The 19,669-nt window shown below is 37.5% G+C and overlaps 3 protein-coding genes and 1 long non-coding RNA gene across 8 annotated transcripts in view; 2 read left to right on the top strand and 2 right to left on the bottom strand.

Moving 5' to 3' along the window:
* musk (muscle, skeletal, receptor tyrosine kinase) overlaps positions 1 to 3,986 on the bottom strand; it is a 22,597-nt gene extending 18,611 nt beyond the window's left edge. Inside the window, exons 1-4 of the mRNA XM_016676172.1 lie at positions 3,724 to 3,986; positions 1,654 to 1,780; positions 467 to 618; positions 247 to 374 (exon numbers count right to left, since the gene is read on the bottom strand). Coding sequence (XP_016531658.1) covers positions 247 to 374; positions 467 to 618; positions 1,654 to 1,780; positions 3,724 to 3,793 — 477 coding nt within the window. The 5' untranslated portion in view covers positions 3,794 to 3,986. The remainder of the gene's footprint in view (positions 1 to 246; positions 375 to 466; positions 619 to 1,653; positions 1,781 to 3,723) is intronic.
* Positions 1 to 16,027, top strand: part of LOC107837275 (uncharacterized) — a 19,431-nt gene extending 3,404 nt beyond the window's left edge. Inside the window, exons 2-3 of the long non-coding RNA XR_001663295.1 lie at positions 5,760 to 5,766; positions 15,484 to 16,027. This is a non-coding gene — a long non-coding RNA (uncharacterized LOC107837275). The remainder of the gene's footprint in view (positions 1 to 5,759; positions 5,767 to 15,483) is intronic.
* On the top strand, positions 6,943 to 14,183 carry rassf6 (Ras association domain family member 6). 5 transcript variants are annotated; one of them, XM_007561640.2, is made up of 14 exons: positions 6,945 to 7,036; positions 7,582 to 7,804; positions 9,430 to 9,501; positions 9,792 to 9,870; positions 9,982 to 10,130; positions 10,240 to 10,331; positions 10,427 to 10,463; positions 10,617 to 10,717; positions 11,724 to 11,923; positions 12,382 to 12,483; positions 12,602 to 12,653; positions 12,735 to 12,853; positions 13,368 to 13,465; positions 13,713 to 14,183. In XM_007561640.2, exons 3-14 carry the CDS (start codon positions 9,443 to 9,445, stop codon positions 13,786 to 13,788), a joined length of 1,164 nt encoding a protein of 387 aa, XP_007561702.1. In that variant the 5' UTR covers positions 6,945 to 7,036; positions 7,582 to 7,804; positions 9,430 to 9,442; the 3' UTR covers positions 13,789 to 14,183. The 5 variants fall into 5 exon arrangements, with proteins under 5 accessions (XP_016531661.1, XP_007561702.1, XP_007561704.1 ...); XM_007561641.2 differs by having other exon boundaries at positions 6,952 to 7,036; positions 7,677 to 7,804; XM_007561642.2 differs by lacking the exon at positions 7,582 to 7,804.
* LOC103144587 (cystatin) overlaps positions 15,208 to 19,669 on the bottom strand; it is a 27,024-nt gene continuing 22,562 nt past the window's right edge. Inside the window, exons 4-6 of the mRNA XM_016676176.1 lie at positions 17,253 to 17,398; positions 17,068 to 17,169; positions 15,208 to 15,670 (exon numbers count right to left, since the gene is read on the bottom strand). Of these exons, the coding sequence (XP_016531662.1) occupies positions 15,566 to 15,670; positions 17,068 to 17,169; positions 17,253 to 17,398 (353 nt within the window). The 3' untranslated portion in view covers positions 15,208 to 15,565. The remainder of the gene's footprint in view (positions 15,671 to 17,067; positions 17,170 to 17,252; positions 17,399 to 19,669) is intronic.

Consider the following 19,669-nt stretch of genomic DNA (forward strand, 5'->3'; position numbering starts at 1 on the left):
CTAGAGGAGGAGTCCATGTTTCTTCAGTTTTGGGCTGTTTTAGCAGTAGAAGCATCATCCTATCGATCAGGTGGTCATAATGTAATGTGTCACTGGCCAAGCAAAGTCAAGCAAAATATGACAAATTAATAGGTGAAAACTATGTTGCTAGCTCTTCACATAATTTCTCCCTTTGCAACAATTCTTCACTTCATTGCTGAAAGACACACTGGCCCATCATCCACAGATAAAGTTAAAGATGCGTACCTTGATAAGCTCATCATCCTTGAGCCAGGTGACATCTGGTTTGGGATTCCCCAGGGTAACACAGGGCAGCACTGCTTTAGATTCCACCAGTAAAGTTACGTTGGTAGGTTGACGCTTGATCTGGGGCTCTGGTTTAGGGAAGACAAACTATTTTAGGGTTCACAAAGTTTTTATTTATAGTTTTTATTCCTAAACTATAAACTTTTAGAATAAAGCTCACTCATCTTCAGCTGGAGAGCTCCGCAGCTCTTTGCGGCTTCTCCGATGCCGTTGCTGGCAATGCAGCAGTACTCTCCGCTGTCTGACTCTTTCACATGAGGGATGGTCAACATCTGGCCCTGCTCCTTGGTAAGGTATCGGTTGTCAAAGTACCTGATAGAGCAAAAAGGAGTGTGGTGATGAAGTAACCAATTTAGATTTTGTTACAACTCGTGAATTTTCTACTTTTACATTTTACAGACCGCCACAAAAGAACAGGTTGCATCTGTGTGAGTCTTACTTTTAACACATAGTCACATTAAAAACTTTAAACCTAGAATCCGAGATTACATTTTTATGATATAGCTAAGCATCTGTGGCCTTTCACTAATTCTTTAATTCTCCTAAATTAAAAGTAGTAGAGGCCTACGTTCATATTTCAAGTCTTAAATCTCTGGTGCAATGTTATGCTAAAATCCCATTTTTTTCATACGATTGTTCACGCTATAATTTTAATGCGACCAACATCAGACTCCAATGTGAAAAGTCTGTGGCCCTTCGGTGACCTGCATCCGTGCAGGAGAACATGTGGAATCTCATGCAGCATTTTGTGTTTGTACAAGTTAATATGGATGTCAGAAACGCTTGTCCAAATGCAAGCTGACACAATTATGACTAGCTCTGTTAATGCTGTCTGCTGTAATGTTCTTACATTCTGCCGTGGTACAATTTATTTTGGAGGAAACCAACTCTAGTAATAAGATGCAGCATCTCGATTTGATTAGCTTGAAGCACAACCGTTCTGCACAGACTGTAAATAATGAGATGCAGCTGAAACGTGTAAATCCAAAAACAACAGCATGTAGTTATTAATGAAGTCAAAATATCCTGGCCTGGGTTTTATTGGAAAAAATAAAAAATAAAAAATAGACTTGTGCTGTTCACGCTGTCATTAAAAAATATGGGTCACATCTGTGTAAAACAACTGGAATGTATTCACTTTTCACCCCAGCCTGCAGAACAACACCTGGGATATACAGTTGAGATTTTGGATTTTTATATTGTAACGTTTTATTGCTTTCCTGTAAATTATCAATACGAACTAGTAACTTCTTTCATTTTTTTTTAACTAAGCATGTAATGTCACGGTCAAAATGTGGTTACTTTTAGAAGGGAATGTCTAGAATGATCAAGAAACAGTAAACTTACATGATTGGCTGATTATTTTTGGTCCATGTAATAGAAGCACTGGGACTTGACTCCACCTCACAGATGAAGGTGGCATTTTGATCAAGAAGAACATCCACTGTTTCTAGCACAGTGATGATATGAGGTGCTGGGCAATAAAAAAAAACATATAGAAAGCATTCTGTCACACAACAATCTAAATACATTAGAACAAAGGAGATTCACACATTTGTTGAAGCCGCTGAAATAAGTTGCTTCTTTACCATGGACTGACAATGTTTTATTTGGTATTTTTTGCTTAGTCTGTTTTAATGTGTCATTTTTAACCTAATCATCTATCACCTATCACAGATGATAATCCCACATGGCAGTAAAGTGCTCGAAATCACTGATATGTGTGGGATATGCATCAATCATGCATTAGTGGGATAATATGCCACCACGGTCGAATTTCAAGTAGACATCAGGTATATTTTAAATGCATAATCAGAAGATGAAAAGCCATGCGTCGAGTCCATCCATTATGAGCAGTCTATACGCTACATTCTGTTGTCACACTGCCTTTTTCAAACTAAAATAATGTGAAATTTTTCTTTTATTTAACGAAGAATAACCATTGTACCTTATGCCTCTTTTTTTTCTCACTAAACCAAAACCAGAAACGTTTGATCTTTTTGTAAATCTCTATTACATGAAGTATGAAGCAGCAGGAAGCCTCTTAGAAAATGATCGCTTGAAGACAATGGTCTTCAGGAGGTAATAGTAAGTGTTTACAGTTGGCCTCAGATCAGACACGTTCGGATTTCCTTTCAACTTAGAAAGATCTAATACACTAACAGTTCAGAAAACAAGAGAGGAAGTGCACTGGGAGCAGCAGCAACAAGAAAACAAATGAGAGAAAAGGATAAGAGTATAAAGAACATTGTTTTCTCTCTTTTGAAATAAAGATTTCTAATTGATTGAAGTGAACAAATTCATCTCTCACCTTGAGGGTTTGAGGTGCTGCTCGACTACTTGGTGATAAAAAAAAAAGTTAGCACCACAGGTTCTTTAATGAGCTGAAATGTTGGCTTTAAAGATTCCTACTAATCTCAGCTTCTCAAGCTGCATTTTATTTTGAATATTCTAAATATGCACTACTGAAAAAAAGAAAGAAATCCACAAAAAGGCAGGTTTTCCGTGAATAATTTGGAGTTACACTCCACAGAAAAAGCCAGGAAGTAGGTCAATCTGCAAATAATAAGTCTTAAACATGTAAATTTCCACTGTGTAGTTTTTTAGTTGTTTTTTTTAAATAATAACCTATGAAGGATATCATCATTTCAATCTTTTTGGACAATTTTACCAAAAGGTGCTGAAAAAATTATGGTGCAAGATATGATGCCATTTATTTAATGCCTTTTCTATGACTAATGTTGTTTGTATTCACGTGAATAGTTATTTAAAACAGGTTGTTTTTATTTCTAAGACAAATATGCAATCCATCTTTAGATGAACTCTCTTTTTATTTTTTTTAATGTAGTGTCCATGTTATCTGGCAATCCCAAAACCTCCATCATGTCACTTATTGTACAGAAGCTCCTGCGGCTCTCCGTGGACAGAAAGGCCACCTGTTGCTCTCTGCAGCTTGCGTAGGAGCTCCACACTTTCTAAGCATGTCTGCCTGCAGGCTCATGAACTGTTTGTGCTAGCATTTGATATGGTGCTCATATCACATGTCTGTAATCCGGCGCTTCGCTCACTGCTTCAGCAAGAAGATCTGAGCATGTTAGCTGTGATGCAGTCGCCTTGCGTACAGCGGAAGTGCTGCATATTAGAATGTGTGACACATCTGAGGCTTTACAATTTCCTCTGTCACAAATTACAGACAGGGTATCCCAAGTTGTAGGGAGGAAACGAAGTTAATCAAATTTTCGCTAAGTTGGCCTGTGGACACCAGCTCGTTTTTCATGCTGCGTATGAAGGTTACCGCTGTAGTTCACTGTAATTATACAAATATTTTTGGACAGTTGCAGGAAACACCATCATCTTTAGGAGAAGACAAAAACACACAGTCAAGCAACTAGGATCACTCAAGAGTTTCTGACTTACCTCTCTGTGTGCTGTAAGCCGAGGTGACCAGAATCATGTGAAAGGCAAATATTTGCTCCAAAGTCTTCATTGTGGCTCCAAAATGATTAAACTGAGTAAAACATGTGGTTCAGGAAGCAAAATATCAAACTGACAGCTAGAGTCCCATAGCAGGTAAGGATGATCTAGTTGCTTCACTCTGTGCCGGGGACGACCATGAGCTCTCTCTGGGACAGCTCTGTCACTCTGTGTGAGCACGCCTGTATGTTTTAACTGGGTGATGGACAGTGGCAGCTGCTCAAGCACAGTCACTGGGACTTTGCAGCTATGCTCCGAGCTCGGATGGCTCCATGAGCAGTGATCATCAACACGGACAGGACACTTTGTATTTATTCAGAACAAATCGCACTGGGATGTTTCTGTTCCCTGTCAGGAATCCAACAGAAGAGAAGCACAACACATTTATTGAAGGATATAAATTCAAGCATGTCACAATTGTGCCTAATCATTCCTGTCAAACAATTTGGCATCCATACCACTGATATTTTCCTACAAACATGTATTCACACATGCAGCTCACCGCTTAACAATCTGATAAGCACACATCCAGGATACACAGAATCCAGGAGACAGCCTTTGTGTCCACCTGTTGCCAGTCTGCCTGAACTTTGTGTTTTATTTTAAGAAAGGAATGGCATTTCACTTCATTCACTGCTCATCCAGCATCGAGGGCACTTAGCTATTGTACTCCAACAGGAAGTCTGTGTCTTTAAGTCATCATTAAGGTGTGTTTTTTTTGGGGGGGAAGGTTAACTTATGATTTGTGGTTTCATGAACATGTCAGAATAGTGGCAAAAATAACTTGAACTGATGTTTCAGCATGCAATACTTCAAAAGCAGATGAGAATAGAATAGAATAGAATAGAATAGAATAGAATAGAATAGAATAGAATAGAATAGAATAGTGTCTTGACTAGTGGAAACCATACAAATGGTTTAAATAGAAGGGGTATGCATATAAATATTTTTCAGTTAAACAAGGATCTATTTATAATAAAAAATATTTACACATTTGGGTAATATTTATTTGTTTAGTAAATAACTCGTGCTAACATCAGAGAAAAGTCATAAAAAATTTTTATTTGGTGCAATACCTCCCGTTTGGTGAAAACTACTTACAGTAAACCTGTTTGTTCTTCTTTTTATTGTCCACTAGGTGACGCTGTTTGCTAAGTGATAGCTTCGCCTCTTTTTTTGGTTCTTCTACAAGAAGCCTACAAACGGGGGGAAACTCTAAATAAGTTATTTAGCTGGAACTAAATAAGATCTATTCTAAAATAAACGGAATAGAAACACACAGTGACAAAGTAGCTTACTTCTCTAAACGCTCTGGCTTTAAAAATCATGAAAATATCTGGAGATCCTCTGGCTCCCTCTGCTGATAGAGCAGCAGTCACATACAAAACCAACACTTTTTGTTTTTATGTATATTGCACAAAATTCTAACACAGTCTTTAGTGACTCAGAGATCAGTTTTTATGGTACATGCTGTGCTGTTAAATAAAAGACTTTTCCAGGTCTTCTGAAGATCCTTTAAATATTTTGTTTGGAACTTGGACTGTGATTGATTTCAGCACAATTGTTCTACTTAAAAGGTGATAGAGAAATTGATTTTACTGCAGAGATATAAGGAGGAATGTAACCTCGAGAAACCCAGGGTCTTTGTACATACAACTTATCAAACAATCCAAGCTTTGTCATGACCCGTGTCTGTCAGGTCTTCAAGTGTTTTTGCAGCAACTAGATGATTACCAAAAAGCTACTTGCCAAAACTTGCCGAACACTTGCAGATGAATCAGTTGAAGGGAGACTCAGCATTCAGTTACAAGTCAAATCTATCCTGGACTTTCTTTTAAGATATAAAAAGACACTTATTTCCAATACTGTCCAAATAAAAAAGGAGATAATTATATACCCATAAATGTTCATCCAATTTCATAAAGACTCAGTGAGAAAGAAGGAAATAAGAGCGGAATGAAGGAAAGAAGAATGACCAGAAGAGTTGTAAAATAAATTAAAAAGCTAAGAAATACCAAGACGTAACAGCTTATCACATTCTCGAGCTTACTGGTTGCTTTCATAGATCTTACCAGGTACTTTCCTAAAATTTCAAGACTTCTTTCTAAAACTTGGCACAAGATGACTGCACATGAAAATGTACCTGGTACATTCTGGAAAACTTGCCAATAAGTTTGCACAGAGTACTTGATAAGTTCTAGCAGAGAAACTTTTAATGTTTTTTAAAGGTTCCAAGAAAGTGTCTTGCAAGTTCTGGAAAGTCCCTTCTAGAACCTAGAAGCAGCCTTTAAGTTGTGGACAAATCCCTGGACCCACAAAGAAATCTTGAACTATAGGTAATGCCTGGTGACTTCATTTTAAGAAAAATCTTACACATTAAAGGACTCTTACCTTAGGAGAGCTCCTGCAGTGACACGTTGTCGGAGCAGACAGGAGAACTTTTAGCAAGCCTAGCAGTGTCTTAAGAAGGGGAGACGAGAGAGATACTCTGTAAAATGGAAAGAGCTCTGCCAGCAGTGGGTTCTGCTCCTTTGTCCTGTTTGGTTTTCACATCCTTTACTTCCCCGTTTTATGTTACTTGTTTTGTCAGATCAAGCAACATTTTTACAAGCAGGCAAACACAATAAAGTACTGACAGCTGAATGTAGTATCAAGTGGATGGCTTAGTAAAATGGCGAGAAGTTGTGGAAAATCAAAGTAAGGACGAGGATTTAAATAATCTGTGATCAAACATGTTGATGTTGTGTGGCAAATAATTAAATATTGCATAGTTTCATCATCGTGGCACACTTTTCTTAATCCTGTCAATATAAAATCAGTTAACTTCTATACATTGTGTTATGAATTGGTGAGTGAGAGGTGGTGAGGATGAACACAGAGACCCAGGCTGTGATGAAGATGATGATGAATTTAATGGTAATGTGGCTCAAAAAGGTCCAGATCAGGCAGCACGGCAGAGAGTTTAGCACACAGCTAATTACCGGTAGCAACTGATGCAATGAGGACTGAAAACAAAAGATAAATGCTAACCAGGACTATACAGTACAACTGGAGAGCAGAGAACATAAGACAGAACTGACTTTAGATGAGGACAAGACAAGAGACAAAGGACACAGGTGGACTTAAATACACAGGGAGGGTAATGAGGAAAACTAGACACACCTGGGAAGAGGAAGTTTCTGTTGTCTCCTTGCTCAAAGTTTCTTTCTTTGCTCTCTGAATAAATTATTCTTTGTTTTTGAGAATTCAGACTCTGGTAAGTTGTGGGAAAGTGAACTGTACATGCTGCAAAATTTGCAAAGATGTTTCAAAAGCATACGTGGGAAGTTTCAGAAAGTATCTTCATTATTGCTTTACATTCTAAACTTTGCTGTGTAGAAATACAAATTGCCAGTTTAAAACTGTGCACTCGCTAAATTCTCTGAAGACATAATTGTTATACCGTAATGTTTTACGGGAAGTGTCTTTGAAATATAAGAAATATAAAAGAAACCATGTCTCTTGTCAACCAAGGTTAAGCAGTCAACCAGACCTTCAGAGTGGTGATGTATTGGTGAATAATTTGCTTTGCATGTTTTAACTTATGCTGGGTAAAGCAGTTTGAATTAAGCTGCTGAACTTAGCAGCAGTAAAGGCTTAGCTAGTAGGAGTCTGTATCAGATTCAAAGATTTGAAAATCCTCAAGTCTCCTTTTGTTTGTACACGCTGTTTCTCTATCGCTCTCCCTCTGTTTCCACTTCTCTCTCACTTTACCTTTCTTTCTCTCTCTCTCTCTCTCTCATACATGCTCACATTCTAAAGTCAAGTCAGATCTGGTGTCAGTCAGCCACTCCCTCTGAGGATTGTCTCAACGTGTTCTGCAATAATTAACCAGCTGCTCTGGGGTTGCTACACAGGCTCACCTCCTGCTGCACCAACTGTACTTCAGACCTTTGAACGCAAACAAATGCACAAACATTCGACTTCTAAACATGTAGTGGAAATCTACATCGTTGTTCAGAAGATCAGACGAAAGACTGGCCAGGTAGGGAGAAGTTGTTTTTGATCTTCCATGGAGAACGATTTTGATGTGGCTTTCCACAGAACCAAACACTGAAAAGATGTAGGATTGGTATCGTTTGTGTTATGTGAGTGAATTGGCGGTTCGGTTCCATTTTATCTTATTAAGGGATATAATTATTGAGGGTTTCAAACAAAATTATTGTGACTAACAATCGTGTTAGCAAAACAAAGGCTTTGAATTACTATCTATTGGAAGTTGATTATAAGAGTGAATAGGCACATGCATGACACACAGGAAGGCAGTAAGATGAGTTACTGGGTGTGCACGGTGGCTTTTCACCCACCGGTCATGTCTTTTTCTGAGCAGAAGTGAATAATATAAAAGGCGTGCTTACATAGCCTGTGTTGCTTGTCTCATGTAGATAATAATCAGTTTAAATGAAACTTGCCTCAGGCTTGTCTGAATTGAGGGAAGTGGCCATGACACAATTAGAAAACTGAAAAAAATTGTGTTATTTAAGCTTCTTTCTGTTTTAGGCACTAAAATTATTTTTATGTCATATAGAATTATCTTGTTAGTGAACATAATTGTGTAGATCCTTATTGATGTACACCATCCTTGGTTTTGACATGTTTTCACGGGGAAATGATCTATAATCTCCATTTTTTTATCCATAAAATGAAATAAGATTTTTTTTTTTACTAAATATACGTTTGATATGATTCTTTGACTAAGTGAAATTATACCGTAAAAATGTTTTATTCTTTCAGTCATTTTTAAGCTTTAATCATTTCTAAAATTAAATAAATAAATAAATGTGCACCTCCAACAGCAATGGAGACAATTTAAAAACTGACCCCATCTTCATTCAATTTAACCCAAACAAATGACAACAAAGCAAATTCTGGAAACCGTATAAAACTTTATTGGGTCGCTCCTGGTTCTGAGCACTTCTTTAGTTCAACTGTCAACGAGAAATGACTAGCTCAGTTATTTCCTTCACCACAACTAACAGGTTGGGGCAGATGACAATTCTAAGAACAAAGGGAAATGTCAATGAAATGAACGACTGCTGCTGTTACTTTTACGCTGTCAAAGAAAACCAGAGGAAATAAAAGAAGAGTAGGAGCAAAGACGCTCCAGCAGTCACTGGTTCCAGTGGGAGGCTTCAGCGTCTGTGGGCAAAATATAAACAAATGGTCGGCCCTACGCTGTCATCACTGGTTACTGGGTGGAGCACTGTTATTAAATCTCTTGGAAACATGCAGGAAAAAAAAAAAGAAAGTGAAAGAGTAAAGGGACGGTTAGGGAGAACGGGATAAATATAACTTCAGACAGAGAAAGAAAGAGCTGGAAAAATCTTTTTAAAGCACAGAAGGAAGAAATCGACTGGGACAAAGACAAAATCAAGAGGTTATCTCAGATTTTCAATGTCGGACGTGGTAAGACTTTTATTTTCTAGTAGCATTTTGAAAGGATTGAGGCTACAATGGTTGTGCGAGTGCAGGAAGACCGGTTTTAGCATTGACGGCTCACAGGTTTTGTGTTGTATACTGCTTGATGCTTTAGGATTCAGCATGGCTGCTTTGTATTTGTGCTGACAAGTGATCACAGTTGATCCTGTTGTTTTTTCTCTCTCTCTACAGTAGCTGAACAGAGATGAACAAAGCTCCTCTGCCTGCAGTGATCCAAGCAGGCAGTGGGAGGACGCTGACTAGGTGATTCAGGGCTTTCTGTTTTATTTTTTTGTTTATTCTATGTTTCTGATATTTTTCTGGAAAATGTCTTAATTCCACACACACACACAAAAAAAACTCACAAAAAACATTTCCTGTTTACAATGTCTTGTAAAAGTATTCAGATCCCTGTTGGAAGGGGGAAAAAAGTGTTTTTAAACAAACAAATCTGAGAAGTGTGGCGTGTATTTGATTGTACTTTCGCAAGGACGTTGCATTTCTCTGTTCTTCATTTCGCTGTGCAACATATTTCATTTATTTCTTCATTTCAGAGCAGAGTTTTTGTCACTTTTGAACACCTACAACTGCTACCTGAAGGACCAGACTCAGCTGCATCTCACCTATTCTCAGGTGCGAGACACGGCGCTTTAAGTTGCTTCTGGTTTGTGAGAATCGCTGAAGGATAACTAAATGAAGGCCGACAGAAGGATGTGAGCAACAACGCATGTGTCTGTGTGGCAGGGGCATGGAGGACAGGTGATAGTGGAGGGCTTTCTGAACATCTCCTGGGGAGTACGACGACCAATCAGACTGAAGATACAGGATGAGAAACAGATTCTTCCCCTTGAGTCTCCAACTTCAGTTGATCCCACCAGTCAAAACAGCACAAGGTGTTTTTTTTTGTTTGTTTTTTTTACTTTAATCATTTTTAAATGGAAAGGTAAAAAACTTTTGTATGACTGTGGACTGATGTCATTTTCTGGGTGTGTTTCTGTGCAGTACGATGTCACGATGGGGAGAACACAGTGAGGTTCACCAGATAAAAGAGCCAGAGGCAGCACAAGAAACAGTCTTCACAGATCCTTTACCAGGTTCATTTTTGATCTTTTAGACACCAGCACTGTGTTTTCCCACTTCCTTCTTTCTTTCTAAATAAAAGCACCCTTACAGATTTCTTCTGTTTTAGATCCTGTCAGCCCAATCAGCCCTCTGGGGAGCAAAAGGTTCAGAGCTTTTAATCATTTTTTTTTTTTAACACAAATATTCATTTAAAACTGTAAAAGCCTGAGGCAAGTAATGTTTACGTGCAAAGGTAAAAACTTTTACAGGACTCTGTTAGAAGTGATGTCACTTCCTGGGTCTGTCTCTTTTTTCAGTACTATGTCACGATGGGGAGAATACAGTGAGCTTCACCAGATAGATGAGATGGCAGAGACAGAGGCAGCACAGGAAACGGTCGTCAAAGATCCTTTACCAGGTTGGGCTTTAAGTTTCTACGGTAACGCTTTATTTGAAGTGGCGTGTGCCGTCATAAACATGACATAATCAAATGAAGTCTCCAAGAACGTTTATGATGGTTGCCACTGAGTGTCATTGGAGAAATAATGACACTTTTCATGCAAAACGGACACTTTTAATGTAAATTTGCATTACGAGTGTCATTGTTTACCAAATTACAATAATGGAAGTATTTGGTGCACCAAGTACATTTTGGAGCCGACGTCACAAATGTGTGTTGTCACCTGACATATCACCAACGCTAAATCTATAGAGTCAAAAAATATAAAAGAACTGGCTGCTGCACACAGGTCGTTTTGATGTTTCTTATAAAACTGGCAAAATTATTATGCCTGGTTTGTAAAAGGCAACAAAATGGCCGAAACATTGCATGAGTAACAAATAAAACTAAAAGTAAAATAAGAGATGTTTGTTGTCAGCTGCCCAATTTGAGCATGGGGAATTTTGGTTAACCTCTTATTAAACTGAGTTACCTATCTGGTCATTTCAAAGGACTTTATTCCCAAACCCTTAAAATGTGCCTCTCTTTTTGCATTTAGGGTTACTTTTGTGGACACATAGCAGTTTTCCAAAGTCCAATATGACTATTTTGGTCATTGTGGGATCACAAATTTTCATACAATGCAGCCTGGGGACCTTTTAAAGGCAATGAATTATAAATTATGTCTTTGTAGAGATTTAGACGCTCATTATTATCTACTAGATAGCATAAAATATCCTCTCTAGTAATTTGTATTGCCTTAATGAACATGCTATTGAAATTAGTGGCAGTTCTCACTAAGTCCTGACATCTACTGCTTGCAGTATCACTTAAACTGGAGTTCCTTGGTTTATCATTTTAGGATCTTCTTTGCCCTTCTATTGACCGTTCGTATGCAACTGAAAACAACTTCCTCTGCACTTAAATGGTGCTGGAAGATAACCTTGTTTTGTAGGATTGGAAAATATGTTTTTACGTTTCACAGGGCCTCCTGTTTATGAGACTGCCACCCTGCGTCCCATGAGGCACAGGAGCCACGAGCTGGAGCCAGAGTCCAACCTTGTTCGCTGTATGAGCGATGTCTCGTTGGTGAAGAGGAGGAAGGGCAGGGGCAAGTCGGCAGCACAAAGAGAGAAAGAAAAACAGCATCGCTTTTCTATCAATGGACATTTTTACAACTACAAAGTAAGTTCATGGGTAACGAGGCCTGAATGAGGCTGCCTTTTCACTTTTTTACTTTTAACACCTTGTCCACCAGTTTCCTCACTCCTCTTATTCGTTGATGGGATTTTTCAATGTGTTTTAGTGATGTTTTATTCATTTACCTGTTAATATCTTATGTTTAATGTAAAACTGTGTTGGTGTCGTTATTTTGTAGATTTAGTTAAACAGTGGACAGTTAAACATTACATACAGAGGCAGATGGTTATATATTGATGAAGGAAAATAAGTGAAGTTAAGGGAAGCTAAATGAAGTGAGATAATTCCTTTACTATCACATGAAAATCCTTGGAAAAATACTACAAAATCAAAATGTTACAGCAGGACAAACTCAAAAAGTAATACACAGACTGCTAACTGAGCTTCTAATTTTATCCCTCATAAAATCCTGAGCTACCTCTTTTTTTTATTGACTTTTGCAGACCTCTATATTCACTCCGTCATTTGACACTTCAACTAAAGTTCGCATCTCTAGCAGGATGACCACAGACCAAGTCATCGAACAGCTGCTAAACAAGTTCAAGGCAAGTTTATAATGCTTGCTCTTACAGCACATTTCTGTTTTTGCTCAATCAGGAAAATAGTGAACAGACCCCATGTTGAATTATCTACTGTTTATCTCTTGATTTGTTTGTAACGCAGATAGAAAATGATCCCCAGGAGTTTGCGTTGTACTGCATTCACCAGAGTGGAGGTAAGGCTGAGCTGTTCAACCTGAGACCAATGAATAAATGAAAGAGTAAAGATGATCCAATGTCCTTGTTGCTTTTCCTAGAAAAAAAAAAGCTGAGTCACAGGGATCATCCACTGTGGGAACGAATCCTGCAGGGTCCCTCTGATGACATCATGAAGATCTTCCTGATGGACATGCATGAAGAAGAAGTCAGCAATGATGTGAGTTACAGCTACGGCCGATGAGGTTTTAATGTCGATCATTTGTTTCATGACTGACTGTGATCCACAGTTTGCTACCATCCATTTGCGTTATGAAAATTGACTACAGGTTGTCAATTAGTTCAAGATTCTAGTTCTAAAATTTAATAACCCTTTAAGACAGGATATCCTTGCATTTTCTTTTCTGGTCAATAGATTTCCTAGGTGTTCCAAAAAATCTGAAGGGGAATTCTGTAGACAAAAGATACATTTATTAGCGCTAAAGAACAAACAAATTTGTTTTAACTTTCCTCTAGGACAAAGTAGTGGACATTTTCTAGACTACTGACAGTACAAAGCTTGCAAAACAGTTCCTCAAAGTACACCTTTGGGGTACAGATTTACTTCACTTTTTTTGCACTTTGTATATCAATTATTGTAGAATATTTTGTATTTTATTAAATATGAAAGCTGTGTTTGAGTGAAAGTCAGTCATATTATTCATAAAACACCAAGTTCCCTTTCTTGTGCTCAGGTTGCTCAGTATCTGAACTTGGAGCTACCCATCTTGGATCAGTTTCTGCTCAAACTCAGAGAGGAGGAAAACAGAGAGATTCAAAGGGTCATCAACAAGTAAGTGGGAGATTTTAATCTCAAAAAGGATTTTATGTTGCCACTGGGGTATTATCTTGAAAAATACTTAACTTTACAAGTGCTGTATCGACACTGCATTAATATTTTCAGTACGTTTATCACAGATGCTTAAAGATGCAGTAACACTTGTTGGCCTCTTGGTGGAGCCAGACATCATTTTAACTTGCATGTATTTTGATTCTCTTGATTTTTATTGATAACTTTCGTGGATTTGTGTTTGTGTCAGGTACCAACACCAGCACAGACTGCTGTCCCATATGCTGAGCTTTAAGATGTCCCCTCACATAGAGACCAGTGTCTGACCACTTCCGAACTCAGTGAAAGGAAGAAAAAGTATCTCTGAGGAACTAAAAACATCTGAAAAACTTTGTTTTTTTTTTCATAACATTTGGACAATGAAAAAGATTTTGGAAAATAAAATATAAAAAAAATAAATAAAAAAAAACATGTGATACAGAGGGAATTAAATTTACAGCTATTTTCCATAAAACATTTTTTTTAAGAAAAACTGTGAAGTATTCAGTTGCAAATTTTGGTGCCAGTATGTTTATTTCACAGACTTACTGAATTAAAAAAGTGACAAATATAAACTTTGGGTGTTGTTAGTACAGATTGCATACCACAAATTTATATCTGAATTGCTTAGTATGTATCAGAACAAATGAAGATTATGTGCCATAAAAATCTCATGAAAGATCTGTGTGGAATTTAAAAAGTTTCTCATCTCTGTGAGATAAAATAAAATATATGATTTATGTGATTATGTTTCACAAGCTTAGGGGCCTTTAAAAGTCAAACTGTAAAACAGGTAGAGTAAATAAATGCTGAAATGAGGAAAACATTGTCAATGTAAAACTGTTAGGCACAAAATGTCACAAATCTGTGTGTTTGGTGATTTGGACAGTCCAAAGTATTTTTACTTCCACAATGCCTTAACATTTTCATAGAGACTGAAGCACTTCCTTCTGTCTACATAGTTTATCGTACCCTTGCTTGAGTATTAACATCTGTGGAACATTTACAGGTTTAATTACATAACAGTAGCAAACTTCACTATGACGATGGAGGTTTAAGCAATGTATTCACAAAGTGGCAAAAGTGGAAAGATAAAGTGGAAAGACATTACAGTAACAAACTTCACTGTGACGATGGGAGTTTAAGCAATTTATTCACTAAGTGGCAAAAGTGGAAAGAAAGCAGATATGGTCTTCCAGAACGTTTGAAATAGAAATCTGAAAAGTATCCATTGAGCTGAGCTGTTTAGCAACAAAGAGAAACAATTTTAAAATTTCCAACCCGGACAACCTCCTGTTATAACACAGTGAGGGTAATTTTCCCCTAACGTTGTAACCAAGACGACTTATGTTTAGTCACCATAAAATCAGATCGATATTTAAGCATGGAATCTGGAGCTCACTCTTCTGTCAGAAATGGAAAATACAGTGTGGCTTCACCCGGATAGGGTAGTATTAAAAGAGACACTACAATTGTACAAAAAAGTTACAAAAAACAGATAAAGCTTATACCAAAATTTATTTAATCCATTTTTGCCAACAATTATAAAAGATAAATGTATGACTTTTTGGTTGTTCTCCATCGAATGAGGTGCAACAGTTTTGGGGTTAAAGAAGTCTATGAAATGTTTTCCACCTTTTTCTCTCCAGAATAAGGCGTCATAGCTATTTTACAACCATCAAAGAACTTTGAGGTGACTCATTAAATGAATGTCCACAACATCTTTTAGATTTTTCTTTATGCTAAATATTTTATTAGTAAGACAATTTTGCAGCAGTCAGTACAGCTTAATGCAGTAGCAGAAATAATTAAATCAGAAAAATCAATCAACCTATCTATCCTATCTTTCCCTAATGCTGACACTGAAAACTAAATAGAGAACCTTTGAAAGATGGACGGTGTATGGAATTTCAAACTTCAGAACCAGCCTGATGAACGTGTTCCAGCAGGAGGAGACTCACAACGCTGATCGATGAGGGCAGGCGTCTCTGCATGGATGTGAGGTCACACTGGCCTTAGGTGCTGGCAGGAAGAGTACTGATGTAGAGCTGCAGGTCTTGGATCTTAGGGTGACTTTCTGTAGCGGTCCTCAGCTTCTTGTTTTGCAGATCTGAAGCCCCCTTCACCTTGTTTCAAGATCTTTTTCTGGTCCGCTGAGATGTAGGCGAGCTGACCGCACGGAAAGAAAGCCCCAGCTCCTCTTCTTTGCCTTTGGGGTCTGAATTTAGATAATGAGAGAAGTGCAATTTGAGGCCACGTGTTGTGGGGCTGACAGGTTGGTCCAGTCTTTCACTATCTGTGGTTCAGGATCTTCTTCAGCTGCAGAGTTCTTTGTCCATCTCAATTTTGGCTAAAATCTGCCTGGGGGATCCAACCAAAGGTTCCTCTTTTGCTTTCACCTTTTATAGGGTTTCTCCACCCTATAGATACACTTGCATTAGCTGGCACTGTTGATTATGGTTGTTTTATTGGCCGTCTGTTTGAATAGATGACCTCGTGTCCATCAATGTCTTAGAGACATTATGACCTGATCTCTGTGTTCATGTCCTGGTGTTGCTCAAATGTCTCCCTAAACTCTATACCTGCACAGTCTTGCAACAAACTGTTTCCAAATCATCAAACTCTGAGGTGTTGGTCATCTCTACTCACCTTCTAGTTCCTCTTTCCTCTAATCCTTTACCTACTATCTACCTCCAACACAACATCAGTGATCTCTGATTGCAGTTACATATTTTACATCATTTCAAGTTCATTATCAAAATCACATCTATAACCTCTTTAGCTTTAGATTTAGCAGTAATTTATAATATTATGATAATCATGCCTTATTAGTTACTCTTATAATAATCATAATGCGAGTAATTATAGGTGTTCTTCTGAAAAGAAAACGGGAATCATCCATTATTCTTATTGTTTAAAACCAAAGTTACAGTTGTTCATTCTTACAAGAGAAAACATTATCAATACAAGTATTTTGGTTTTAGTTTTAAAGACTTAATTCTTTAAAACTTTATTGTTTTGAAATAAGAAATAGTCTCAACTATTTCTATAATTCTTCAGGCTGGAAACTTACTTCCTTTTATCATGAAGACTGCTGTTCCTGTTTCATGGCTTTGCACCTCTTTCTCTCTCTCTGCCTGACTATGATTTCTAATGATTAAATTAAAAAAGAAATAGAATTTAAAAGTAAAGCTTGCATTAGACAAAACAAACACATAACCTCACTGATTTTATTGAAGTTTGATTTTACTTTTGGGTTTAGATGCTACTTTGTGTAATTCATTTTAAAGGTAACTTCATGTATTGTTACTGATAACCTAAAATCTCCAGCATGGAAATAATGGGATGATCTTTGGTTGTCTTGACATTGTAAAAAAGTATTAACCATTCTTTTTAAGTTTACTGCATTTCTTGGATTTCAGAGTGTGTATGCTGTTGCGGGGGTTCAAAATCACAATAAAGTGGCACAATAGTTGCTGTGAAAGAGAAGACAACAATAACTGTTGAATGAATATTTAAACTTTTCCTTAATAGTTGCATAGAGAACAGAGGGTGAAAAGATTTACCGTTTTGTCCAAAATGCAGCTTTTAATGTCATAGTTTTTCCACTTAGGACATTTGCTTGCTTTGACGATTGCATCGATTTGATACTTGATCTTACTGCTTTCCTGCAGAAAGATCCAGATAAAACAGTGATTAGAAGTATGTTTTGGTAGGGTACATTAATTTGTTTAAGAAAGATCAGTTCTACCTGTTTTTCAGCACTGGTAACTGAGACCAGCTTGAACAACATCCTGCCCTTTGCAATGTTGTTCATCCTTTCCACAGCATATTTAACGGCCTTGTTAACATCTTTTGACTCAGGAGATTTTTTAGACCAAGGCTCTAAAAGATGCACTTTTATCAGTAACAATGTAAACAAATATCACAGAATAGAGACAAAAACTGTCGAGCTTGAATCAGTTTGTAGGGCTAAAGAAAGGTCAAGAAAGAGTCTCATCATTCTGGCCCTTTTGACCAGCAGTGCAGTGGCTTTATCTCACATCACAGAACCTCTTTTACACAATGAAATAGGAAACTTAAAATGGTCACCTTACAGCAGGACAACAACCATCAACAAACAATCAGAGCTACAGGAGAATTGTAAACTTCCTAGTGGAGCGTATGTTTGGATCCTGTGAGTATTTTTCCATTTACCACTTCATTCATGTTGTGAACTCTGTCATGCATGTAACTGGTGTTGACATGATTATTTCAAAGTCACACAATTCTTGTTACTTCCACCTTATAAAGATGGAAGTATTTCAACCTTTAAGAAAATGCAACAGCTGTTGCATGTTCCATCCCCATCCAGTCCAAAACAAATTCTCGTGTCTAATGGGAATGTGAAGAACTGGGTGTTGATCACACCCAACTTTGTACATTTTATTCAGCCTCTTTGCTCAGTGGTCCCCAAACTACAGCCTGCGGGCCAGATCCGACCCACCTCCACATTTGGTCCGGCCCCCTGAACAACACCAGAGAGCATTTAGATTTTTTTATATATACCATATTTCCCGGACTATAAGCCGCTACTTTTTTCCTAAGCTTTGAACCTTGCATCTTATAGCCTGGTGCGGCTTATGTGTAGATTTTTCTTCAACCATCAGGGGGCTCTTTAGCAGGAAGTGAATCACTGGAAGTCAAAATTGGAAATAAAAGAAGAAAGCGCCCATTAAGACGGAATTAGGTTTTAATAGGGAATTGAAATTTGAGAATATTACTGATCAGTTAAATAGCATTGAGGGGAAAAAGATTTTTTGTTTTTTTTTAAATAATACTGGGATCATTATGAGAATTTGAGGTATACACATTAGAATCCAATAGATGGAAGTAGTGCAACAATAATGAATGCAAGCTGCTGTTGAAATCTGAAGAAGACAAAGCGCCCATTTTCATTTAGCACATGCTAGAAGCAGACACGAAGGATCAGCACTTTTACTGTTGCAGTTACTGTTTGGAAACTACCGTAATCAGTTCAACTAAATGTAAACTTGGCAAATTTTTCTTTTTCAACCGTAATAAATGTGACAGTCAATTGACCTGTTATGACTCATATATTGGGTGTCCGCCCCCCTCTGCTGCTGCTTCATCGTTGTGGAACACCTGGAGCGGCAGAGATATCTTAGGCTTTTAGTCTGGTGCGGCTTATATGTGCATGTTTAGGTTTTTTTGGTTTGTTTGTTTGTTCTTGTTTTTTTAAACTCTGGGGTTGCGGCTTGTAGTGCGGAAAATACGGTATTTATTTCATAAATAGTGTTATTTCCTGACTTTGGTTCTGTGAAGAACCCAGAGGGGGTTATTTGATTGTGCTTTCTGGGAAATAAATTTTTACATTTAGGCACTCCTGCAATTGTCACACTTTTTCTGTTACAAACTGACTCCGGCCCCCCACCAGAGAAGGGAAAAGTTATGTGGCCCTCACAGGAAAAAGTTTGGGGAACCCTGTCTTTGCTGATCAGAACTTTGGAACAAAGAAGCAAACAGGGCTTTTCTTCAAGCTTTATTTTGGATTTGAATTTCATTAACTGCACACCTCATATATGATTCCATTAAGATAAAATCCAAAAGGAAATAAGACACGGTAAAAAAGAAGCCCTTTATAAATTCAATTTAACACAATAAAGTGGTGAGTCTTTTTTTTATCCAAAACTAACGTTTCCTCTGCCAAAATATAAAGCACTCTGACAATGATGAATTCATCTGACTTGTAGCTGAAGCAAAACGTCTGACTTGTACTTAATGATATTGCAGTGAGGAGTCATCAGCTGTGGAATAAATCCACAAACACACCACTTATTTGACCATAAAGTCTGCAAGCCACACAGTTATAGAACGTGTCCTTTCTTTTTGCAGAATCATCATCAATTGTTTTCAAATTTATAGACAATTTTGTTACCTATCTTACCATTTACTTAGATTCTCTGTTATCACTAAGGGGTTTCACAGGCTGATGGAAACAAACTAGCTTCTTTGTTATCTAATAGATTTTCTTAAAAAAAAAAAAAAAAGATTTAATATTTTAGCTCTTACATTTGACGATGTGTCAGAATGTTTACATGAAACCACAAAGTTGCACTTTGATGTTTGATTTGTTTCCTGACTGTTGGCCATGATTTTGTGTTCATG

The sequence above is a fragment of the Poecilia formosa genome, unplaced genomic scaffold, assembly GCF_000485575.1.
Source record: "Poecilia formosa unplaced genomic scaffold, Poecilia_formosa-5.1.2 Scaffold129, whole genome shotgun sequence".
Taxonomy (NCBI): domain Eukaryota; kingdom Metazoa; phylum Chordata; class Actinopteri; order Cyprinodontiformes; family Poeciliidae; genus Poecilia; species Poecilia formosa.

Excerpts from the sequence above, each read along its gene's own strand:
- rassf6 (XM_007561640.2), top strand. The coding sequence starts at position 9,443 with ATGAACAAAGCTCCTCTGCCTGCAGTGATCCAAGCAGGCAGTGGGAGG. Across the intron at positions 9,871-9,981 it reads TGCATCTCACCTATTCTCAG|GGGCATGGAGGACAGGTGAT; the intron begins GTGCGAGACACG and ends TCTGTGTGGCAG. Across the intron at positions 12,654-12,734 it reads CTGCATTCACCAGAGTGGAG|AAAAAAAAAAGCTGAGTCAC; the intron begins GTAAGGCTGAGC and ends TGCTTTTCCTAG.